We start from the raw sequence: 26,755 nt of genomic DNA on the forward strand, positions 1-26,755 counted from the left end.
TCTTACTTGTTTTTCACAGGCCTAACGAGAGGGAGGGGCCGAGAGGGATACCCAGTGTATCGATCAGCGGCTTTTGTCGGTGCAGATAACATTTAACGTCTCTGGTCAGTGAGAAGAAAATGGATCACGAGGATTACAACAAATAAAGCTGGTGTAACCAACAAGTCAGTGCCCAAGGGCTACGTAGGGGTGGGCTAGTCGTACACGAACACAACAAAGATGGAATTTGCCGCATAACTGCAGATTTTTATTCAGAACTTCGATCACTCTGCGGCTGACCTGTCTTCTCTCCATTCTCACTTCCAAACCCCAAAAAAGCCTTGTGAGGTCAAAGTCTGTGGTTGTGGAAGTGTCTACAGTGGTGTTTGCATGTAAATTGTTGTGTGGGTAAGGGGCTGTTATGTTTGTTTCTGCATCCTTGGTATTTTCTATGCGTTGTCCAACCACAAACTACATTAAATACCTCTTTAAAGTCGATCCGTGCTCTGACGAAAGCTCAGCAGTGCAAGGAAACACAGAATGGATTTAGAAAATCGTGTAGTACCAATTCTATAGGTTTCTCTCCTGTTTCTGCCAGTACCGACAGGTTTGATGTGTACAAAGGTATACTCCCACAACAACTTTTAGTGCTTTGACCTGTACTGTACTTGATCTAAGGTGGACTATAGTAGTGAACCTGCATATAATAGTTTAGACAACGTTTTCTACAACACTACTTTCTCCGGGGAAAAATTGCAAATGACAAAGAACATTTTCTTCGACATCAAAATCTATACATAATGATCTACACATAAAAGTGTGATATAAAATTACATCAGCCCAAAGCAACCAAATACAAGCAGCAACCAAATCATTGACACAGGTAACAGTAGAAACTACAGCAGGTAGGACACACGGCGCTGACTATACTGTAAGCGGTCAGTCTTCGCTAATTGTTTTCATCTCGGCCAAGTGGGAGGTGAAGACTTCTATGGTGTGGGCGGTACCGACTGAAGGAGGCGTCTTTCTCCACCTAATCCTGGGCTCAGAACAAAAGCAGGTGGGGAGAAACGTAACCCTCGAGAATGCGAGGACTCCGGCTAGCAGTTAGCTCCCCTAGTTTTTGTTATTATTTCGTTTTCATTTGTATTAACTATCCGAAGTTTTGAGTGCGACTTAGTAATATATAGTGCACGCTAGTGTCTATAGTATTATTTTATTTTCCAGTACTTGTGTATGTAGACTTTATTTCTTACGTCCTCTGTCTTGATACCAGCAGCATGTTTCCATCTAGCGAATTCTTTCTAGCAGACCATTTTCTGACCGATATCTGGACTTCCGTGGCAGCTATAATCATCAGGCACGTCTATCCACACACACACCATTTTTTATTATTAAAAAGTAGTCTGCAAATGCACATCATCGAGGCTGGAGTACAAAGCTTGCATATGCGCCTCTGTTACTTTGGCTCTCGTGTGGTAATTGTTTTGTTTTGGACAACAGAACAACACTGTTTAAGAGATGGAGAAAGAGCAACAACAACGAAAAAGTTCTAACTTGAAACTGTAAATGATTAAATTCGGGATTGGTTTTTTTTTCTTGTTTTCATCACCTTTCTTTCTTCAATATTCTGTTACTGTTTCCCTCTTCACCTCGGGAATTACACCAACACTGGAAGAAAATCAAAGTTTCCTGTTAGCGTAAGCGAAGTATACATGTACATGCAGGGAATGAAATCAATGGCTCTTATCACTGTCATACAATTTATATTGATAAGTGTCAGTACAAAAATAGAAAAAACATGAAAATATTTCTACTTATCCTATTGATTACTATTACAGGCGGACAATCATAATTTTACAAGTGAATAAGATAGAAATGGGCTATATATGACATCCGAATGGGTCTTGTTATTTTAACTGGAATGAACTTGTCTATAGAGATAAAAAAAAAATCTTTTTAGAGTACAACATTAAGTAAACGCACGCAGAATATTACCTTTCAGGTAACCCTTTTTTTTTTATTTGTAGCAAACGTATACAAGGATTCCTAATCCTGACCGTATGTGTAACCGCGGGTTGCAAACAGTTTCTCCAATCTTTCTTTTGAAGTTCAACCTTTTGAAAGAGAGAAATAAGCCAGAAAATGCTCATCTAATGAAAAACAACAACAAAACAAACCACGAAGGGGACACAATACGTCTTGGAACGCTTGGGAAGCAAGGTTTCAAAGTTTTCTCCCTTCGACCTATCCACAGGCTGCACATGAAACCAATGGGAGCTGTGTTAGCAGATTCACCAATCTCTTCGCTAGCAGTAAGAACTAAAAGGGTGCAAATGCGTCGTGCCATGAAGTATGACAGGTGGCAGCCACCTTCAGCTCCCTAATTTACTCGTCCCCATCTGCTAATGAAACTATACGTTTCCCTCCTTTACGTCCTAACACCTCGGCGAACATTCTACACCAGTCTGCCGAAACTACTAATATAAGCATACAATTCAAGGTTTGGATATAATATACCTTTTCACATTAAGAAAAGATGATTAATCAACTAGAAAAATTGTACCAGCTAGAAGACAAAGTAATCTTTTGGCATGACCCCCACCACCGTGGTCATGTGATGTCACATGATAAAACATTTTTTAAAAAACCCCACTCCTGCTGCTATCCGAGCTTAGGCAGCCGCCTCAACAAACTGAGCATCAAAGTTTAACAGAAAATAACATTGCTAAATAAAACTGACAGGTCGAAAATTTTTATCTTTGTAAAGTAATAACTTTACCCGTGATTTTTCTTGCCTTCGTCGCCTGCACAAGAACTATCAGGAGTGGAACAATGCGAGCTCGCATGACGGCACAGGTAAGACTGTTATGTTGTCGAGCTATCCCTGGACTGTTACACTAGTTGAAGCGCTTTTACAGCCGGTGGTACATGTATACCTCATTTGTGCAATCAAAATTACTTCCTTAAAAGACCAACATATGTGAAAAAGGAGCGTGAGAAAAATGTGGGGATGAAGAAAGAGAGGGGAGGAGTGTGTGTGTTGGGGTGGGGGGTAGAGAGGCAACTAAGCAAAACTTTTTTTTTCTGTTACATATCAAGTCGATCCTCGATCTAAAGAAAAGAAATTGAAATAATACATTTTTCCGAAACAAAGGCATTACAGTAAAACAAGAAGGAAAATTAGAATATATATATAAATCGGGATTGCGATGTCTAAATTTGACAGGGATTTGTGTGACTAATGAATTAGTTACATGTGGTACATGTTCATTGTTAGTAATAGTTGTTTATGTTGGGTGGAAGGTTACTGTATGGATTCCATTTGCTGGAGGGGTAAGGTAAGACTGTAACGTTCTTCAAAACGCTGCCAGAATATTTCAGACTCCACTTGAAGAAGTTGATTCCTTGTATGGGAGCTTTGAGTTTGAGGCACCCTCATAAAATTTTATTTGAAAATATAGCATATAAAGTGTAAGGGACATTTTGCCTGTTAGTATTTTATAGAGAAGCATACTTAAGTTGAATGGTATAGTCTGCTTATTAGTGGCAGGACTCCCAAGAGATGAGAAATCGTGAGGCTGTCTCTTTGGTTTGGGGAGCACAGATTTGATAGTTCTCTTTTGAACATTTATGAGAAGCCCTCATGCATTAACAAAGACTTAAACAGAAATTCATCCAAATAGAAGAAAAAAAAGTGGCATGAAATACATCTATATACAATTGCTATTAATGTAAATTATCCTATCTGATTATGTGCAGTTTAGTGCATTATGATTGAAATTCAAGATCATGTTCTGTATGAATAACCAGGTGCCACCAAAAAGAAAAAAAAATCAAAATGTGTGTGGATCAACACATATCTTCATAGCAGAGATAATTATACTTGTGATGCACAAGCATGCAGATAAAGAGGAGATGCAGAGTCAGAATGTACATTATTTCTAATTGCTGATGTCAGACTAGTTCAGCTACATTCAGTAACAGTAACTGTTCATGAATAAATACATGTGATATAACATCTACACTGTCAAGATAATTCTAATGAAAGCTCGCATGGGAGCATAAAGATAAAGAGGTTAACGTTTAGATAAAGCTAAGGTTAAAATGTAAAACTACAAAAATAATTTTTTAAAACTAAGTTGGTTAGAGCTGCCATCATTTGCTGTCAGATCAAAATCTATCAAAATAATCCTGAAAAAAAGGCAGAATCATGCGAAGTGAAACAGGCTGACACATGTATATACAGTAAAGAGGACAGAATAATATGTTTGTATAAGAGAAAGAAACAGCACGTAAATGACAAACATAGCAGACCTTAATTTGAAAAACTCCAGTATGCATAATTTTGTCACATTGTCATGGGGTTTTTCAATCAGGTGCTTCTTAACAGCCTCAGGTGCTTATACATTATACATTATAAACTGTCAGGCAGAGCATTTAATTATGTGTGATGACTAACCTTGTTCCTGCCATAATTTTTATGGCCAATGTCATCAGTGGATTTAAAGGATGTTTTAGATGTTATTGATCTACCATTTCTCTTTGTCTTGCAGGCTGCATGAATGTGATGAGAGAAAGAGCAATCCTGCATTCTATTGGTAGCTCTCACACTGATGCAAGAGGGGGCACAACTGCACAGTTACCATGGCAGCTGAGAATCCTGGTAAAGCTTCTGTGGTGGAGGATGTGATGGTGACAATAGAGGACCAGACTGAGTCTCACCCATCTGCTGGTGACAAGCCACGCTCTCGAACTGGTGCACATAAACCTACACACAACCTTCAAGGGGAGTCCGCCAGCTTTGATAAAAGTTTCATCTTTGTCGCAGAAAATGAAATTGAAGCTCACAGAATCTCAAACAATTATAAGGTATGCATAAAGTTCAGAGGTTTTGTTTTTATCATCTTTGATGTGTTCATAATTTTTTTAACATCTATGCTCATCAGAAATGAGTAGAGATAAACTATAAAAAGGTGGGATCAAGTCCTGTGATTCTTGGTACACAGCTATATTTATCATTAAAGAAACACTTTACAAAAATATAAAAATTGAGCTTAAGAGGATGACCATGAAATTCGCGAAATTTGCTGTTTTATAGAATATACAACTGTCAATAAGTTGTCACAGTTGTATATTGTGACATTAAAAAAATGGTTGGAGTAAAAATGCAAGTTAGATAGTTAAGACCATTGCTTTTCTTGGAACATAGGTTATAGACAAGAGTAGTTGAGCATTGTGTGTTTTGTGCCACTGTCACCTGTTGTCATTGCTGTAAGCCTTCCATGAAGTCATTTCCCATGGGGATTTCATGTCAGAGACAGTGTGGTTATACTAGAAGTCCAGGAGGCATGACCATTTTTCTTTGTCTCATCTTTTAAAAAACTGGGAGCTGATTTTTTTCTGGTGCAACAGGGTGCCTGTTATTGGTGATACTGAGTAAAAGTTTTTTAAGAGACATTTTTTCCAGAGACATGAGAACAATGACAGCGGCGAAGGAAGATATTTGGCTTGGGGCTGGGGGTCAAACTCCAATGCTGACAGTAAATGGCGTTCTTATTCTTGTCCCCTCAGTATCTTTTTTGAGGGGGCAGCTGCTTCCCGTGCCCCCCTGGTTCCTATGCCACTGAATGATCTATGGTATAATTTGTGGTTCTCCATGTTTCAGCTCTAAATTATTTGTGCATGATGTATATCTGTGTGTGGGGGCAAGCACATGATCGAGTGTGCATGTATGAAGCATGCAACTTGTGCATTGAGGCACGTTTTGTATATGTGTGCACTTGTGTGTGTTTGGGGGAAGGCATACATGGACCAACATGCACAATAAGATTTTCATAACAGCAAGCCTGTGTTAGTAGCATTTCTTAAGTTGAGGGGTTAATCACTTCCCAAAAAGCAAGGGCTTGTCTTTCCTATTGTTCACAATTGTTTATATTTATAAAATTAAGAAGGGTGACTATTTTAACTGAGTTATTAGCTTGGATTTGGGGAATTAGTATGATGTAATGAATGAAACCAAGTCATCTAGAAATAATCTTGTGCTGATGTTGCAGAATAGGTAAACATAGTGGATATTTTGTAAGATAAAGCAATACTGCCAACATATTTCTGCTAAGTGATAATGTGGTGTATTTTATTCAAGTTGTTGACAGTTTTCTATTCATCCTGGCAAAAAAGAAAAGTTTGTGACAAGTTTGCCTCTCAGCATTTTTCAAAATTCAATAGTCTTTTTTCAAGCACACACCTTTACATGTACAAACATGCATTCATAAAACTGATCTCTCATTATCTTTTTTAGTTATTTGCTTATACATACAACAATTGTTTCTCAAATGCTTTTATTTTTTTCATGCCAGTGCTAGCTGTTTAAAATGAGATTCACTATAGAAAAGAAAAATAACTGTGGAGCTGTATCAGTGATGTAAGCCCTTTTAGTATTATGAAAGACATTAGATTGTATGTAATAAATTAATGTATAATATCTTTGGTATCACCATTCTGGCAGAAAGAGCATAACAAAATCACTTGGGCCAGCAAGTAGCTTCACATCTGACTATCATGATAAATAGTATAAACATGTACTCCAGTTGGATTTAATGAGTTTGTCCTTGAGAGTTTTTTTTTAATTTTTACTTACACCAGCACACTTCCTTCTTGTAGGGTAGCATAGACTGGGAAGAGAAGCAGGTGGTGAAGGGGAGAAAGTCTGCTAAAGAGGGAGAGTTTTTTTTTTTCTCCATCTCATTGTTACACCTGTGAGCCAGGAGCAGGCCATACAACTATAGCATTTGGGCTGGAACAGACAACTGAAATAGAGGGAAGCGGAAATGGCTATTGTCTGGAAACTCCAGTGCACTAAGTCACACCCACATGTCTGCAGAAATTCGGTTACAGTGGTGGAGCTAGATGTGAACTGGGTTAAACTGGATCAGAATAGGTTGAGCTGGTGGTAGAGAGCAAATTTTTATTGGAAACTGGCTTAATGAGAAACTGAATTGTTTGTGCATATGTGCACATGTGTGTGAACAAGTACATGAGCGTGTATTCATGTAGCAAACAACTTTTTCATGCATGCATATGTTGTGTATGTGTGTGCATGTGCACACCTATGTGTGTGTGTGCGTGCATGCATCTGTGTGTGTGTTTTGGGGAAGGGGTCCATGCATGGACCAAGATGGCTAAAATGTTTTGATAAGTCAAACTTGTTTTGTTCATACCTTTGCATGGGATAGTAAATCATGGGTAAAAATCATGTGACATATAAAATATACTTTCAGCGTGTTCCTTCTCTGTGCCGGTGAATGTACTTTGCCCTAAATTAGATTCTCTGTTTCCACTTCAGTGATTCTGAAGCTAGAGCAAGAGAAGAAGGCCTTGGATAACCTTTTGAATGCCCTATTTTTAAAGATAGGGTTCATCGAAAGTATAAAAAAAATGTAAAAAAGATGTATGAAAACCTAGAAGACATTGACAAAGTCTCCTTTCATTCAGGTTTTTGTGCTTCTGCATATGGAGTTTTCTTCTTGCTTGTGAAATCCTTTTAATTTAAGATACAGTAAGCTTGCTCTTCCTATTGGGTTGTTCCCTTCCTTTGACCTTTTTATTTTGGTGGGTGCAGTGTACTGTCAACCCAGTTTTCACACTTTGCTCTCTGTGATGTTCAGAAATGGCTTTCTTTATTGTGTGGTAACTGCTGTAAGCTACGAGCAAGTTTTTTTTTAAAAAGTCAGACACTATTTTCTCATCCAAAATTTTGTTGATATCTTCAAACATCTGTCAAAATAGAAATAGAAATAGACATGCTGACCAATCTTTTTTCTGTCTCAAAGCGTTGTTGGAAAAAAGTGCTTGGTGGATTTTAGCTTTTACAAGTAAACATTTTTTGTACCAATGCTTTGTTAACACAACTGATAAGAGTCTATGTTATGTCTGTTGCCAAAAGCAAGTGGGAAAATCTGGTAAAATTGCTTTTTACCTGAGGGCACAGCTAAGGCCAGACTGTTCATTATTAAACATGTGGTGTACACTTGTGTTCTTTGCAACAACCATTCAGAAGTTTGTATTTACGTTAGGCAGCCAGTAGTATTAGGTGGGTCTCTCTGGCTTTTTCCTTGATTCTGACAGTCAGTCCCAGAACGTCTGCCTAATAACATGGTATTGAAAGTCAGTCTAGAATATAGGACATTATTAATCAAGGTAAAATATTTGTTCATTTTAAATCCTTTCATTTGGAGACCATTTTTACAAAGAAATTTAATTTGAAATTAACTTCAGAAAAAACTTCTCATTTCCGCTCACATTTTTTGTGCAGTTAGCCCCTTAATTAATTATTAAACTTAACTTGCTGTTAAAAATTATAATTACAATTGGAATATATTGCTTACAGATGTAACTGTCATAAATCATAATCAGTTCTTTGTGCTTGCTGAATATAATGATATACTTACTTTGCTTTGATAGTGGAGTAGTCATTCAAGGAATGTAAATCAATAAAAGTTTTCTAATTTGCTTTTCAAACCTTTTCAACTATGTTCACAGTTTGGTTTGAAAAAATGGAAAAGTCATGTCACCTCAAGACCGCTTGCCACAAGATCAGAAATTGTACAGGATCTGTATGCAGATGTCAGCAAAGTCCGCAGAATAAAAGGTTTGTATGATACAGAACACTAAAATTATTCTGAAAATAAAGCTAAATGTTAATATTTGTAGAACATTCTATGAATAGTAATAATAATATATGCATGAGGGAATGAGTAGATGAGAAAGAAAGTGTGGGAGTAGGAGTGTTGAAAATGAGAGGTATATAATATTGCAAGAATTTTAGGTTGAGGTACACATGGGATAAAGGAAAGGGGTCAGCAGAGATGCAAGATAAAAACACATTGGAAGTATCTATCACACCTTCAATTTAAAGCATATGTTAAGCAAACAGTCTTAAATGCATGATTGGTCAAAGACTATCCAAAAGTATTGTATCATGACATCACTGTTGTTAAAAGCTTGCATGTAGCTTATGTTTGTCTGCATGTAAAATAAACCATAATTCTATGTGCTTTGTGTTTAAAAATTGTAGCAGACGTCTTGTTTTTGACTATGTTAAAATGAGTCACACTTAACTGTTTTGGAATAGGGTCATTTAATAGAACAAAAGATGATAAAAACAATCTGTATCTAGTCAAGTATGTCTGTATTAGAGATCATAATATTATGCACATAAATGCTTACCAGCAGTGTAACTAATATATACCATGACAGACTTTTGTAATGTTTTAAGGTCAGAAACTGAATACATATTTCCTTAGTATTATAATAGTTCTGCGAAGGTGATTGTCAGAAAAGTTCAACATGATATGTATGTATACACTGTAGCTTTATACAGTAAATGTTAAACATTCTTTAGAAAGATTTTTTAAAAAAAAATTGTTCTTAATAAACAAAATTTATTTCATGTCTTCCTTTAAATGACTTTAATTTTCTATAATTAAAAAAATAAATGGTCAGTTCTGTAACTTGGAGAAGAATTAATAAAGTCGTTTTAAAATTTCAGTTAAATGGAACCTAGCCTTGCTGAGAAGTCATTATGAAGAATGTTGATTGTGAATTAACATGAGGTCCTTGATTTTTGTGATAAGCTTGGATTTCTTCACACAAAGATATTGTTTATCAAGGACTGAAAAAAAACTAAATCCATGTTGTGCAAGTTAACTTTCAGAGAGCAGTAGTCATATGCTGTCTATAATACATAACCCAAAACTGTTGACTATTCAATGTTTTCAGTATAGATGATGTAGATTTTGTCAAGTGCGTATAGGTTCCCACCCAGTCCCTAGAGAAGTCTCTTCCATATGTGCTTTGAGTGCATGTATATGCTTCATACTTTGTGCTTGGGGAAGGTGTGACATCATTTAAAAATTACCACACAGTAATTGGTAATAAATTACTAGTAGACCACCAGTGTAAATCCAGATAGTATATTGTCAAAAGGAGGGTCTAATATTAGATCAACATTTGAATAAGAGAATTTGACCAGCATGGACTTAATAAAATCCCTAAAATGAATCAACTTTGTGTACTAACTTGTCTATCTTTTGTCAAGTCATGTTTGACATAAGCTTCAAATACTTCCTTGTGATAACTTTTTTTTGTTGTCTTTCGTCAGTCACAACTCTACGATTCTTCAACATCGTCTACACTCTGTTGTTTGGCTGGTGGGTGGCTTTGGCATACTGCTTAATTGGATGCTTGATGTTCATCACGATCCTTGGCAAAGAATATGGTATTTATAATAACCATTATCTTGGAGCATATGCACGATATGTGTCTGTGAACAAAGTGTACACTGTGGTTTAAAATGGTTTAATTTTGTGAATTACAGGAAAATTTCATTATTGATTGAATTAAAAAAAGAATTACAATGAAATGTCTGTTAAAATGTTTTCAGTAACTTTTAAATCTAACATTTTTCAATATTTTTATTAGTATTACATGAAGTTGTGTTATTTTAGAACTGTCCAAATTTATTCAGTTATTTTATATATAATTTTATGTATACATTTTAATGGATATGTTACCAAAAACTGTTGGGATGCCCCTGAGTGACCTTCAGACTGTGTAACAGGCAGACAGGCAAGCAAAAGTGTCTGTAATTCTTCTGGATGATAGGCATGTCCTTTCAGGAAAGTTACATCAACTCCTGTAAGGTCATCAATTCTGAGTGTGCCTGTGTGTGCAACCAATTAGGGACTGAGGCTGTCCTCTGTTTCTTATGCGACTTCTAAATGCTACCATGTGTGAATTAAATTGGGGTCTTATGCCAGTCGGAATCTTGATTGTATGGGAGTCTGGTGTGGCAGGTATGAATTGTGATGAGGTAGCTGATTGTTGTTGTACTGTGTAGTTCTTAACCCTTGCTTCCTAATAGAGCTGCTACTAATTGGCCTTTGGAATAAATAAAGTCAAATCTGATCTTCTTTCTACAAATCATTTTATAAAATTTGCAGGTTTTCTTTGTTTCCGTTTGGCTGATTATTTCCTGTGGCCGTTTGGAAAGTTTATACACCAAGTAAGACATAAACATAAAAATTACCAATAGCTGTGAATGGCAAACACAAGAAATCAATAATATCTAGAGTTAAAAATGTTTATTGTCTTAACAGTGAACAAAATTACAATTTTACAAGTGAATGCTTATACAAAGCACTAAGAAAGGTCTTATATATATTGGATTAATTTATTTACATGCTAATATTTAATTTCAGGTGCACCATGTTCCTCTACATGTTGTGGCACAAAGCTACAATGGCTTAAAAGCTAAAGAGAATGGTGATCTGCACGAAAAAGATTACTTGTTGGGAAATGAAAACAACTTATCTCCAAATGCACCACAGATCAGGGTTTCTACTTGCTCTCTTCAGCGTAAATCCTACTGGGTACATAAAAATGGCTATATTCCACAGGTTCTGTTGCTTTTTAGAGTAACATTAAGAATATTCTTTCTGCTGCATTACCAGATAGAGGTGCTTGGTTGATCCATCAAAACATACTATGCTGATAACAATTACTTGAAATGCACACACAGACTCTAGCTCTTTCTTTCTCTCATATGCACCCCCACCCATTTACACAATTATTTTTCTTATATATGTATATGTGGATAAGTACAATTTTGCATATATGCAATAATTTATAGATAACTTGAAAGTTAAAAACTCTCAAATTTTTTTTGGCCAGAAATTGCCTGAAACCTACTTGTGGCTGCTGTTTGGCGTACCAGTCTTGTGGCTGCTGCATGCAGTTATCTGGTTTATATGTTGGCTTCTTGTGGTTACCATACCTGTGGCCAAGGTAAATATTCTGATTTTGTACTTCATATGCAGAGAATACTCTACATAGTTCACCTTTCCTATCCATGGGTTCCATACCTGCAGATTCAACCAACCACAAATTGAACAAAATTTCTAGAAGGTTGCAACTTGAATTTATCATATGCCAAAAACTATACTTTCACCATTATTCACAAAATAATAGAGTATAACAACTATTTATATAGAATATACATCGTATTGGGTTTTATAAGTAATCTACAGATGATTTAAGTACATAGGAGAATGTGTGTAGGTTATACACAAATATTACACAGTAAGAGATGACCATCGTTGTATTCTGGTGTGCTAAAATCAATGTCATGCAGATACTGAGGGACAACTGTAGTATACTCTTGTTTCTAAATTAAACTAAAAAAAACGTAAACTTAAGTAATAAATACAGCTGCAGCTTCTATGTCTTAAAATGTCTATTTTTAAAAAAAGAAATTTATGTTTTCAGCATATGTAACAAAATTTAGTCAAATTATTGCATTTTAAATCTGGGCCCATTTTGTACAGATCAACAGCAAAATGATGCTGCGCATCATGTTTATGAGGCCTCAAGAAGTAAAGGTGGAACACCATGGAGTTCTTGTTCTGGTGAGAAGCTTATATGTATTTGTGGAAGTAGGAACTATATGTGAAACTGTTCGGGACTGATCAGTGATTCTTAAATTTTAGCACTGAAAACTTTTGGTGTAAGCGGAAATACATAGGTAATAATAATAATGTTAACTTTTAACACGTAACATCATGACAGATCGCCTTCTCTGCGCAGACCAATAATGATAAAAGAAAGATAACAGCCAGTAGACAGTGAGATACATACAGACACCCTGCACAATATAAAGATAGGGTACAAGAGTAAAACACAAAGCAGTGGATGAAAGTATTGAAGGATGTAGGTACTATAAACAGTAGAGTCGTTATATGACGGTTAGCATGACAGACGGTAGTGCAGGGATAGTACTTTGTGAAAAGGTAAGCATACTTTGGGAGATAGAGCATTTGATTTTGCCATAGGTTTGTTTATGAAGAATATATTAACAGGAAGGAGTTAATGTAAAAATATTTGTTGAACTTAAGAATAAATATGCTTTTGGTTTTTAATCAAATACTAAAAAAAAATCATGACTAAAAAGATGATTACTATTTTTGAATTTTACAGACTTATATTTTTTCTAAATTTTGTAGTGACAAAGAAGAGTGGAAAACAAACATTGCAGGAGAGGGATTGATGAGAACGATCCATGTTACACTAGGTGTTAGATACCGTAAAAATCTTAGTATCATTAAGTTTTTTTTCAGCATGTCATGTATTATGTTTGCTTGCTTTTTATCAGAATCAGCAGAAGCGACACAGTGAGATCATCATGTTCACGCATCAAGCTGTCAATGTCTACTATTACAAACTTACTGTGGATGGCATCAATGTTATTTTATTCAGTATCCTTTTACTAAGATCTTTTGAGTGTGGGTTTATAGTGATGGTGGTGGGGCATGAGTTTGCATTACCCTATAATAACTAAATTTTTATTTGCGTTTTTATCAGTTCATACATCAGAATTGATAAAGGAAAATGGGGGGTGCTGGGTTTATTAAACAAAGTTTAATAAGCGTAATGGCTAAAGTATATGGAACCTGGAATGCCAGAGAGAGAGGTACAATCCTTTTTTTTTTTCAATTGTTTGGCCTAGCATTTGCTTGAACTGATATTTTGGTTACCCACTAGGCTTCATGATTATTAAATTATGCTTTTAAACATTGGATAACTGAATACTCTGCATCTTTATTAGAAACTTCATGAAGGATTGAGGCATTTGATGTGTAAACTTTACATCATGTCTTTTTATGAAGCCATGTTTTTCTACATTGTTTGTTGTTTCAAATGCTTTGTTGTTTTCTGTAATATGTAATTTCGTCTGCTTTAAGAGGAAGTTACTGTAAATTCCTTGACAGTGTTAGATCTGCTGCTGTTTGTGATCCTGTCACTCGTTTTGGGTTATGCTGATCAGGAGAATGTTATTGTTGATGCTACAGCAGTAAGTGTTACATATCTCCTTGTTACTTTTAGAAATCTAACCTTTCACTCGTAGTGAGAGTATGGAAAAAAAAGGCCATCCATTAAAAATATTAATTTGATAGTGTGTTTGATGCATTAAACTTATAGTTTTAATTTTTTAATTCCAGAAATGCGTCTTGGCAGTCTTTGCGATCATCCCACTGACTTATTATGTTGGCATGGCAATCACAGGTGAATAGTACAGTGTACCTTGGCCCTCATAGTGCTCCATGTTCATACATATCAGTACTTGATCAACTTTTCAAGAGAATTCTGTTTTATTTCTCAGCCATTTGCTTAGCATTTGACCATCATACTGAAATCTGTTTGAGAAACTTTCTCTTGCTAAAAGTGAAGGAAAGAGAAAAACAGTCTTAGAGCAAAGTATGAGAGGGCATACTTGTGTCTGAATTAGCTTTTCAGTATGGTGTGCTTAAGTCAGCAATATTGACAATACTGAAACATAAAGAGGCCATTAAAGCACTGGTGTAGTAAAAGTAGTGAAAACAAAGATATCAAGTAATGGAAAAGGTGGAGAACTTATTATCATGGGATAAACAAAAAACTTATAGCCAGAAACAAACCCATCTTATTCTGTTCTAAAAAATACGAGTAATATAAGGTAGTTAGCAGTTGGTAGGTGGCAGAACCAATTAAACGCATTTACACTATTTCTTATGGGGGAAAAAAGTGCTCAGAGCTCAGTCTGATAGGCGCTTGGCCTGCTTTCCAAACTGGATGCAATTGAGTGCCTTATTAGCATATGCACATTTGTCAACATGTAAGAACATGTGAGCCATTTAAAAACTATTCATGTTGGTTATGCTGCATCTAAAAGGCTAAAGTTAATTTTGGTCTGATAAATGATCATTATTCTAAGAGTTCAATAATATTTGTGTGGTTTATATAATGTAGGTGAAATGAATGGTCTTTAAGATATGACTTGGTTATAAGTTGTTCTGTTTTGTTTGTGTGATACAACAGAAGAAAGCTTGTTTATTGTTACAGTGTATCTGCACAAAGCAGCTTTGCTGTTGGAGCCATTCTAAATGCAACTTTTGGCTCCATGGTTGAAGTCATTTTGTTCATCATTATGTTAAAGAAGGGCAGGGACACAGGACAGGAGTGCTATCAGGAACTTGTCAAGTCGTCTCTCGCAGGTACCTTGGCATGTTTGCACTTTCCACAAGTAGCTTTCACAGTATAGTAAGCACTAGCCTAATAGTCTTATGTTCATGTGAGGCCATTGGCAATATAACTGGTTAAAACAAACATTTCAGAGCAAAATAAAGCAAAAAAAAAAAAATAAATAAACTGCAACCTTCCCTTCCATAAGTAAAAGGAGTATTTATGTAAAATTAAGTAAGGATCAGACAAACAGTGGGGCTTTGCATTGTTGGTATCACCCGCTGCTGCCACACACACATTGCACTTTATTTATAAGATGATGTGCATATTTTATTTTTACTGTACATTATAAGTGATTACAATTTTTCTTTTGGTGTTAACAGGAGCCATCTTAGTGAGCATACTGTTCATCCCAGTGAGTAGAAATAAGATTTTTATTTATTTTTAAAGAGTGTGGGAACATTTATTATGGTTACTACATTTTCCCCCAGATGTTTTCCATTCAAATATTTCAACAAATTTTGTTTAAATGTAGAATTTTTATTCAATATGTTGAGTATTCTGTAGTTAGGTGATAACCTTCTTCCTGCAGATTTTACTGTATTTCCTCTTTGTTTCAGGGAATGTCTATGGTTGTTGGTGGTCTCAAATATCGAATGCAAAATTTTAACCCTAAATCTGCAAACATCAGTTCTGCACTTTTATTTGTTTCCATTGCTGGTATGAATCTTGAATATGTTGATCATAAATAGATATTCACCGTATTCCATACCAGGTTTAGTTTTATTCAAATGGCCCATTTTGGGGGGAATGGGCTTTAAATTTATGGCATATAGTGTACTAAGAATCACTCTCCTTGTGAATGGGACTTTAATCTCATTCCAACAGAGGGCACCAATTTGTGTTCGTTATATTTGAAACCTCAGATTACCTTCTTAAAAACTTTCACAAATTCATTAGTTTTTGTCATTGAAGAAGTGATCAATATGGTTTGGCAGATTTACAGAGCAAGGGCCAATAGAGACCATTAATGTTTTGTCATACTTAAATGCTTCCTTAATTTTCACAGCTGTAGCTAGCTTGTTACTGAAAAATAGTTGTATGATAAAATTAACTATTGTGCAATATTTCTTATGGGGAAAGTCACTAATTGATAAGCTTGCTGTGTAAAATTTGCTATTTGTGTTTCTGTTTCAGGAGTTTTTGCACCAACAGTCTTTTCCTTGTTGTATGGAGATTTGCAGTGTGAAGATTGTCAATCGGTGACATCTGTGTCCAGTAATTTCACAAATGTCACTGGTTTTCACTGCAAAGGCTGTTTTAAATCAGTTGTGAGTGTTTGTTATTGTGTGTTTGATGAGGATGCTACCAGGCTTGTCTTAGTTGGTTGCTCTTTGTTTGGCTCTTAATTCAATGACCTATTTTGATCTTGATTTTTTTTTGTGACCCTTAAAGTAAACAAAATATTTGTAGCACTTTAGTAGTGTACTGAGTTATCTCTTTATTGTTTTGTAGAGGGTAGGGGTCAAACAGCTCCCAGGACTGTCCCTTTCTCACGCCTGCTGCGTACGTAATAGCCAGCCCTAAAATGCTCACCTGTGGCTGCTTGCTACTAGCCCTATTGTTGCACCAGAAGTTATGAAGTTGCCTGAGCCACTTATGGAGACCATGACCAGATAGGGCAGGGTAGGGATGATCACTGGCGCCACAGGGGCTGGGAAAGGTCGTGACGAGACCATAGGAAAAAGGGGTGGATGGTTCTGGAACGTTCGATGGAGATAGAATTAGTAGTGTAGCTTTAGGCTTGAAGAATGCTTTTTGAGTTTGGATGTGAGAGTGGAGAGAGGTAGGACGGCCGCCAAATGAGACTCTGAATAAAATCTACGGTTATGCGGCAAATTCCATCTTTGCTGTTTTCTTGTATGACTAGCCCACCCCTACGTAGCCATCAGGGACTGACGTGTTGGTTACATATTAAAGAACCAGTTGCAGCCTAGACTTGTTTATTCTGGACGTTGTGACTTACCTACTGAGCATTATGTATTTTTAAGAATGTTTACTGGGGATGTGTTAGAAGAAGGAAGAGTAGCTCCTTATTTACAGGATTATCACAATTTGGCAGAATTCGAATCCCATTTCTTCATATCTAGTTCAGTATTACTTTCTTTTGGACAGATTTTGAGCTTAAGATATAAAGATTTGTATTGTTGCTTACACTTGTAGTTTTTTTAAAATTACACAAGGATATTTATTCACTGTTGCTTACGTATGAAATCATTTGTGATCAGTTGAGGTTCTGGGAAGGATCTAAAGTTGATTTATGTTTGTCTTGAGACATATCACTTTAAAACTATTACACAGTCTTTACTTTTGTTATGGATAGCCAAAGGTGTTTCTGTTGTCAGTTTGGCATTGGAGGAAACAGGGTGATGTACGACTCAAAAGTTGCACCACTTGCCTACTCCTGTGCCTTCATCCTTCCTATTGCCTACATTATTGGTTTGATATTCACAATGAGAACTCACTCCTCTGAAATTTATGAAGAATTTGAAACACAGCTGAAAGAGGAAATTGGCAAAGCAGCAGGTAATAATTTTAATAATATAGTATTTTTTGCTGAAATGTTTTAATGTGAAATGGCTTAATGTTTTAATGGATCTGCATATCATTTTTAGAGCTTTCAAGGAATGACTACTAAAAACCTGTCAGCGCCAATAGATACCTTTCATATGATTATTCTTTTTCAGGATTACAGAATGACATTCATTCACTATTTTGATTTTAAAGTCTTAAGCTGAATCTTTTAATGGAGGTGGCTTTAAATAAACTGTATATGTACACAAACTTTTACATGACGAAAGTAATAATAATAATAGGATTTGTTTAGCACATTTCCCCAAACAGAGGCGAGCTCAATGCTCTTCACAAGAGACCAGGGGCAGTGGGGAAAGAGGCTGTGTGATGTAGATCTTACAATCCAGTACAAGCAAACACAACATATGTAAATGAACATTTACTGTTTAGCCATACAAGAATATGCAGGAAAAGGAATGTAGGGGAGAAAGGACAACAGGATGGGCAAGTTATAGTAGGTGTTTCCAAAAGAGATCGGAAGGCATGTACTGACTGTGCTTTGCAGAGAGACACAGGCTATTCCAAATACTGGGGCCAGAGAAGGAGAATGATAGCTTAATGTCTCCTGTCTGATATGGAATAGAGAGAAGTCTTGCATGGGCCAACCAAGCTGACCACAAGGCTGGTATTGCAGCACAAGCTCAGACAGATAGATTGGGGAAAGGCCATGAACAACGTGGTAGCAAAGCATGGTGATCTTGAATTTGAATTGTGTTTGACATAATAGAGGGTTTGGTGAGTACTGAGAAGCACTGGGTATTGTGTGCAGAGCATGGGTCGGCTCACTGGTCGATCATAAAGAGCGTGATCATCCTGCTGCTGTGTGCTGCTGCCATCGCATTATGTGGTGATATCATTTCTGAAAACATCCAGCCTCTTCTACAGGAGTCTGGCATGTCTGAGGTGGGAAATATCTCTTTGAAGACTGCTGAAATCTTTTGAAGTTTATTATTAATTTTAGATTGTTCATTTCTTTTTAAAAATCTCACTACCTTACTCCAGTGTTTTCAGAAGTTATTTTAATTTATTTTATAAAAATGAACAACATTGTGATTTTGTGATATTTGAGGAAATCATATTGGTGAATTACATTGGTTGAAACTAGTATATGCAGCTGATATTTTCAAGTCTGCTAGAAGAAATGAAATGTCGTAGTATATGCAACTCTGGCCAAGAAATATACTTATTTTGATGATGTGAAGTATTTCATGGTGCTGTTGCTGATGGCTTCTCCTTCTCCTCCTCTTTTTTTAGTATTTCATTGGAGTAACCATGCTGTCCCTGGTTGCTGAACTGCCAGAAGTGGTCAATGGCATTCAGTTTGCACTTCAAAACAATGTAAATCTAGGGTATGTTGACATTCCAAATCTTTTTTTTTTTTTTTTTTTTTGTTTGATATTTCCAAAGCATGCTGCTCAAACTTGCAAGTTACTTTAAGTTTTGTAGAATACCTGTAATAGTAGGTGAAGTTCTGTGTATTCTGCAGTCACAAATTGCATGTCAGTGGCTTTAAATCAGGGCAGAAGAGAAATCAAAAACCTGATTGCTTCGATAATATTTTCTGAGTTGGGGCATCATGTTGTTTAGGTACATCTAATATTCCCTCAATCATCTAGAAGCCTTCACTCTTTCTGTTCAAATACTGATGCCTGTAATCTGATAATGCACATTAATTGATCCTTTCATCTATAAATGGTAATTTGGAAAATTAGGATAATGCAGATATGCATCACATTTTTCAGAATTGAGATTGGAAGTTCCACAGCCATCCAGGTGTGTCTAGTGCAGGTGCCTATGTTGGTTCTAGTGGACGTGATTTATGTGAGTATTGTTTCAGAGCAACTAACAAAGGATCCTTAAAGGGTTTGTTAACTTCAGATTCATGTCATTATATACTTTTTCTCAATCTGTGCTGATTAGTATATTTGTCCCATTTTTTTATGCTGTTCAACTGTTTCTAAATGATCAAATTAATGATTATAAATAAATATTGAAACAAAACTGCAGCTGAGTGTTACTTTTTCTCTTTATGCATTTTAGCCAATGGGATTCCATCTGATCTTTGCTGAAGTTCACTTTTGGGCAGTGATCTTCTCTGTCATCGTCATCAACTACATTTTTCAGGATGGGAAGAGTGACTACTTTCAGGGTAAGTTTGGAAAGTTATAGTGGTACATATTTTTTTCATGAAAACACCAGTTGAAGTATGTTTATGGAAAGTGTGTTTTTTAAAATGAGGGAATGGACATAAAATGGAAATATGTTGCTGCTGCTGGCGTAAATCTTTTGGGTTTGTGAACTATCTCCCATTAAACTTAGGAGCATTAGGTGGATGCTACATCTAGTGACTGATGTGTTTTTATAGCTTATATAATGTCAGATTATAATGTCACATATTAACAGAATCTGAAATTTCTTCTCTTCATACAAAGTCCAAAATGGGTATAAGTCATCATGGATTAGGTAACATTTATTCATTTTACCACCATTTATTAGTTACATATATTTTTTCTTTTACACATACTGCATAAACAAAAAACAAAAAAAAAATAAACAAAACTGCTTGTCAGAAATTGTGCTGAAATTGTATCTGTTGCAGGAACAATTGTGGTTTTCATCTATGTTCTGCTTATGGTGATGTATGTCTTCACTCTGCCACCAGACAATGCAGTTTGTGCAGTACCGTACAGCAATGGGTCAGAAACCATAAATTCATCGCAGTCCTTTCTTATTTGATACCACTTTTCAGACCTACATGAACAAAAAAAAGCTGATATTATAAATGCTACCTTTTATTAACACATGATCTTGAGAGTTTTTTTTTTTTATTGTTATGTCTTTTGTTCAGACACAGTTAGTCAGAAAATTGTATAAGTACATGTATTATTGTATAAGATGGTGTTTACCATTTCATGGTGTCTGTGAGATTTAGCTGTCTGGTTAGACAACTATGCATATATTATTGTAAAAACATTATTAAACAGATATGCATACATATATGTATACCTAACTTGCTTTTGTTTGAAATAATGCATCTTATTTAAAAACCTTATGAAAATTGGACAACCCAGGTGTCTAGCCTTTAGGGCTTTCGATTGCTGTCATATACGGTGCTGTTGAAAAGTAGGTGAGAGATGAATTGTGTGTATGTTTGTGAGGGAAGGAGTGAGAGAGAATGAGTGTATGCACAATCTTTGTTCCTTCATGAATTTGTGCATCCGATGGTGCAAAGGTTAGCGCCTGTCACCTATAAAGGATTAGCTGTCCTGGGTTCAGCTCTCATCTCGGGCATGCCATACTTTCTCTGCAAGTGGCATCTGTTTACAGGACTGGCTGCCTTGCTGTGATATATCCTTAGTTGCTGGGTCGGTGTAAAATGCCTATTTCCCCACCAACTGTCCTGCATGAATTTAGACATCTTGTTGTATGTTTGCTTTGGAGATTTTTACCTTTTAAAAAAAATGTACCTAATATGTGTTATTGGTGCTGTTGCAGATATTGATTATCTGCTTGAGCATTTACTATTTTAATATTTATGATAAATTAGACAGTCTGGAGCTTAATCATACCATGTATGTGTTGTTAACAAATGTTGGATAAAGTTCTTATCTTTTAAGCTATGTGATCTACATGAGTTTATTTGTGAAATGTGGCATTAATCAGCTTGAAAACATACAAGTGCTTATGTGAAAATTTCTGTGTTACTAGAAGCATTTGAGTCTTGGATCTCATTATTCATCAGTATGTAACTCTGTCTAATTTATTTTTCTCCTTTTCATTTAGAAGTTTTTGTTAACCTAGGTTTTTGCACTTTTATGGAAAGTCAGTGGTATATACTTTGGTTTATCTTTTCATGCTTATTGAATGAGGAAGACATTTTATGGCCATATAATGTGTTTATGCACTGTAGCTTCTTGATTTTCATGCCATTTTTAACTGAGTAAATTATGGGGCTCACTTGATAAAATCATTTAAGGGATAGCTCCAGTTTTGTAATTAGTGTTAACTCTAGAGTTGGATTTTTGTTTTCTACTCTAGAAGTTACCAGTGGATTGCTGTCATCTTTATTTGTTTAGCAAACTGACAAATGAGGTGGCATATCCCTGGATCATGTGCGAAGGAGTTCAGGCATCATTTTCACAAAGCCCTCACTGGAAAAAAATGACTTTTTCTCTTAGCACTGACTGTGAAAGCTAGTTTTTTTAAAAATAAAACTTTGCATTCATTTAGCTTAGTTCATTTCTTGGAATTGATTTGTCTACCTTGATTGTACTAGTATCTTACTAAGCAAAGGGCCAGTCTAGTATGATTTTATTCTAGCAATGAAAATCACACAGATAATGTACGTGGGTCAGGCCATTGATATAGTTGATTGATATGCTTTGTTTTTCTCAGATGTATGTGTTTGTATTCAGGGCATGATATTTCCTATGTACAGGCTGGCTTCATGTTGTCTGGCCAGTCGTGGATGTGCAGATGTTAAAGAGTCACCACAATTATTATTATTTTTACATATATAGTAATAAAATTAACCGCTGATGTTTTGCCCACTAGAAATGTGAAGGATATTCCATAGTGATACTACAGTTCACTGTGATACAAATCAGTTGCTGCTAAAACTGGCTTAACAATGCAGTGCCAGGATTTTGAAGGTTGTTAAAATGACTTTTTTATCATTTTTAGATCTGGATTTTTTTTTGTCATTGTGTGTGTGTGTGTATGTGTGCATGTGCGCATGTATGTTCATGTGTGTGTGTTCTGCACGTTGATTTAAAGAAATTTTATCTTCAGTGTGTCTACAAATGTTAATTGATATTATCTGAAACTGTTATCAAGATTGTTGAGATAGTTATATCTCTTTTTGAGTATTTTGCCAATAGAAAAGGTTAGGTATTATTACACAATATACACAGCTGTAATTCTCCTATATATGGTCAATTGTTATAAGCTTATCACTGCAAGGTTTATTTACCCACATGCCTCTAGAATCCATGAAAACATCCTTTATGTGCTTCAGTGAAGGTCTTGATATTGTTGATGATGTAGGTTCATTTTAACTCTTAGAAATTCAGATTTTTTGCTCAAATGGCAAGTGTAGGTGGTTTTAATTTATACTAGTATGGTTGAAATGGAAAAAGTTAAATGTGTATCATAAAAATGAATGTAAAGGAAAATATACACTAAACCAAATCATCATGTTTATCAACCTCTAATATTTGGAATCATTTGTTTCGAGATTGAGGATGCAGCAACTTCTTTATCAACCTTGTGGTATAAGATGTAGTCTGGAAGGAAAACTAACATCTTTTTAAGTGAGGGATATTGTCCTACCAGTTTTTTTATGTTCTTTTAGATTGTTAAAACTAATACATCCTGCAAAGGCTGAGTTCCTAAGCTAGTGATATATGACTTGTCTTATGCTATTTTCATATAATGTTTCATGGGGAGTTAGTATTTGGGTGATTCTTATATCAGTAGGTACCTTCATTATGTTTCACTAATAACAGTTTGCATATGTGATAAAGTCTTAGACTTCAGATCAAAATTTTGTAGAGTATGGTTGTGTCACAGAAAGTAAGATAATGTGACTGATCATTTAGTTGCAACATTGTAGAAGTTGTTTTTTGATAGTTTTGTTGAAACATGTTTCATGTCTCTATTTTATATATAAAACTATTTTTATAGCAGATGTATTTTAACATCAGCAAGTTGTGTATGTGAATGATGACATGAGGCTTTAGTCATCTAATGCTTATTTATGCAGCGTTGAAATGCAAATTGTAAACAACTATTTACTCAGTAAGTTTGATATATTACTTCATCTGATCATCACGATTTTTATTTGCATATTAAATGTTAAAATAAAATTTCAATCTTTTTTTCCATTTTTTATTTCCTCATGCTTATTAAAGGCAAAATCAATTCCTTTCAATATAGGATTATTGTGTGCATGTGCAGGCTCAAAGTTATAAAGATAATATTTATATAATGACAACTTTAAAGGCATAGTGGAGTGCAAGTTTTTTCTTCCCCTGGAAAGCTCTTAAAATATTTTTTCCCCAAAGTTGTGTGAATATCCTTCTGTTCTTAAAATACACACTGTGTACAAAAGAAGTCAACTAAACAACTCAGATTGTGCATACTTTTTATCATGGTTCCAAAGATACCCTGAAGGATGGTAAGGGCGTATTTTTTAGCCATGAATGATATCTATTGTAATACATTATGCATCAGTGCAAATATTCACATTTACATTGCATGTGTATCCCATAAAGTACACGACAGTTGCATTATACAGCAGTAGGGGCATTACCGAACAACATAGATGGAATACAAAAAAAAAAAAATCTTGTCAATATTTACATCTAAGAGACAAGTTGCATGTAGTGCAGCCATTGTTTTACTACTAGATTTTCTTGTATTTTGAGGTATGCATTAAATTTTATATCTGTGTTACAGTATTCACATGAATCGTAAATGGGGAGGTTTTTATTTTACCTCTGCATGAATATATGTATGAACAAATTTACATTGTGAAAGAATATGTTGAATGTTTTCTTTTTCGCATGTTCAAAGGCTGCACACATCATCATTTTCAAGTCTCATGTTAGATATCATTATTTTTGTCCCCAGTATTCTATGCATCACTCTGATTTGAAGCCATTTCAACTTAAAGATATTTATATTAGCATTTTTAAAAAATGGGCCAGTGAACATTTCTATTTAATCTTTCATCCCATTATGAACAACAGTTTGGTGTATGTGTGTCAGACACCATATATATTCTGTTAAAATAGTCTTGTTCCTTTTTGTATAAATTGAATTATTATTTGTGTAATAAGTAAGGGGAGATAGTTCAGTGATGTTCTATGTAAATATATATGTTTCTTTGAAGAACTATTAAATGAGACTAAATTGATGTTTATATTTTATTTATTTTTAACAGTTTGAGATGATAGGAAATTTTATCTTTCATCGAGCAAATGTTTCATTGCAAAAGATAGGCACTGCAAAATCATACACAACCCTCTCCAAGCATGCTTTAAATAAATATCTTCAGAAATTATCTGTTTATATATATAAAAAACCTACTGCCAAGTCAAAATTATCTAAATTCTTTAATGTTTTATATGTGGACATAAGATCCTTTTTCCAACTATGATTGGTTTTCTTTATTTTCCAGAGCCATGATATAGTTTCAGTGCATTTATATAAGTTTTAACATCAAATATGCCAATGACCCCATCACTAATATTTTTATGGGTACTTTTCTCTTAATTTTATAATTGTTTCCATCCCAAACAAATCAAAATATATACTTCTGAATGGACAAACGATATGGTTAACCCCAAGTGTATTAGCTTTGACAAAATTATTAATGACTTGAATACTATATACTTAATTCTCTGCCTAATTTAATGGAGTAAACTGTCTTTTCAACCATAATTTATACAATATTTTAATTTCATATAAATTACTATCATGGTTTAATTTTATGCATGCTTTAAAACTATTAGTGAACGAAATGCCAAGAATTTAAAATTGATTTGTCAGTGTTTAGAACTAAACCAGATACTTTTTCCCATAATTAGATTGAATGTACGTGTTCATTGATTCTTCAAAAGGCACTCTCATCCTCCAAAGTTAATTCTGTATTGTCTGCGTATTGTACTATTTTACTTCCAGTATTGTGGATTTTTATGCCTTTTATATATGTATTTCTCCTAATCATAACAGCTAAAATTTGTGCACATAAAATGAATAAATAATTGGCAAATGGGATTCCCCTGCCTGCATCCTCTTCTAATGTACGTAGAACCATACTGACAATGTGCCATTAACTGACAGGATAGATTTTATATTTGTATGAATAGTGGTTTTACAAAAATGGGAACTAAATCATCAAAACATTGCAAAAAGCAAAACATCTTAAGCATAAAGCTGCTCCTAATACTAGCTATCAAATGATTTTTCAAAATCAAGGCAAACCAATAAACCAGGTTGTTTATTAGTTGTCAAATATTCAATCAAATCATATCGGCCTAATATTATTCCCAAATTAAGATATCACCCTCAGATAAAACGGTACTGATTGTGGATGATGGTCAAACTTTTCTCATTCTATTTGCACTGCTAATATATTATCCCCAAGATATCACCCTCAGATAAAACCAGACCATGGACGTGTATTGGATATGGATATTATAGTTCGTGACCAGACTGCTTTAATTGTGGAAGATAGATGGTCAAAATTTTCTCATTCTATTTGCAGTACATGCTGCTCGAATCTTACATTTGTTATAGTGGTAGCCTGGTAGGTCTCCAATTCTTAATCTGATCTGTTTTTTAGATATTCGTATGATTATTCCATCGTTTTGGAAAAAAAAAGATATAAAAGACCTTGAATAAAACCTTTTTTCTTCCTGGTTCCCATCATACCGAGTATTCGTATAAGCTAAGGTGACCAGACGTTTCGGGGGCGAAAGCGGGACACGTGCCGATGATGGTGTCGTCACCGTCCAAGAACGCCGAATAAAGTGATTTTTAAAGACAACCTGGACATTTGATGGACTTGCCAGAAAGCCAGAAAGCGGGACATTGGGCGTCCCGCCCGATATTCAGGCGGGACACGAGGTCAAAAGCGGGACTGTCCCGCCTAAAGCGGGACGTCTGGTCACCTTATATAAGCTGTCTAAAGGCCATACTCAGCATGTGACAAAAGCTGTGCTGACGTTACTTTATTTCAGAGAGCTAACAATAAAACGACCAGCAGGTGGTTACTAAAATACCTTACAACGTCCACAGTAAATTAAACGGAGGGGCATATCAGAGTATGTCAAAAGAATAGTCCTACAACACACGCAAGTGAGCGAAAAATAAATCTCCCCGGCGGGGAATTGAACCCCGGTCTCCCGCGTGACAGGCGGGGATACTAACCACTATACTACCGAGGACCCTGTTGGTTAAGGCCAATTTTATTTTATTTGTCTATTTCTAAATTCCGCTCTTTTTATGAAAATATTGAAAATAAAGTTTTCTCTAGTTATACTACACTTTGTGTATCGAAGATTTTTCTTATAAGATC

General features: G+C 35.3%; 1 protein-coding gene, 1 long non-coding RNA gene and 1 other non-coding gene across 6 annotated transcripts; 1 reads left to right on the forward strand and 2 right to left on the reverse strand.

The window, feature by feature from the left end:
• LOC112559261 lies at nt 1-4,618 on the reverse strand. Of its 2 annotated transcripts, none has more exons than XR_003098305.1 (3): nt 4,442-4,618; nt 1,978-2,096; nt 1-1,650 (listed from the first exon to the last, which is right to left on the reverse strand). It is a non-coding gene; the product is annotated as an uncharacterized LOC112559261 (long non-coding RNA). The 2 variants fall into 2 exon arrangements; XR_003098306.1 differs by lacking the exon at nt 4,442-4,618 and adding an exon at nt 2,762-2,872.
• Nucleotides 2,215-24,589, forward strand: LOC112559259 (low affinity vacuolar monovalent cation/H(+) antiporter-like). Of its 3 annotated transcripts, none has more exons than XM_025230357.1 (21): nt 2,215-2,838; nt 4,536-4,851; nt 8,521-8,629; nt 10,142-10,258; nt 10,983-11,044; nt 11,241-11,411; nt 11,713-11,826; nt 12,366-12,446; nt 13,190-13,292; nt 13,812-13,888; nt 14,037-14,098; nt 14,914-15,068; nt 15,420-15,451; nt 15,657-15,756; nt 16,234-16,367; nt 17,442-17,622; nt 18,440-18,573; nt 18,925-19,019; nt 19,413-19,491; nt 19,711-19,819; nt 20,270-24,589. In XM_025230357.1, the coding sequence occupies exons 2-21, from the start codon at nt 4,627-4,629 to the stop codon at nt 20,404-20,406; spliced, it is 2,277 nt and encodes a 758-aa protein (XP_025086142.1). In that variant the 5' UTR covers nt 2,215-2,838; nt 4,536-4,626; the 3' UTR covers nt 20,407-24,589. The 3 variants fall into 3 exon arrangements, with proteins under 3 accessions (XP_025086142.1, XP_025086143.1, XP_025086144.1); XM_025230358.1 differs by lacking the exon at nt 2,215-2,838 and adding an exon at nt 3,283-3,320; XM_025230359.1 differs by lacking the exon at nt 2,215-2,838 and adding an exon at nt 4,233-4,378.
• A 1,963-nt stretch (nt 24,590-26,552) lies between these two features.
• Nucleotides 26,553-26,624, reverse strand: Trnad-guc. Its single transcript has one exon. It is a non-coding gene; the product is annotated as a tRNA-Asp (tRNA).
• Between the last annotated feature and the right edge of the window lie 131 nt (nt 26,625-26,755).

Source organism: Pomacea canaliculata, linkage group LG3, assembly GCF_003073045.1.
Source record: "Pomacea canaliculata isolate SZHN2017 linkage group LG3, ASM307304v1, whole genome shotgun sequence".
NCBI lineage: Eukaryota > Metazoa > Mollusca > Gastropoda > Architaenioglossa > Ampullariidae > Pomacea > Pomacea canaliculata.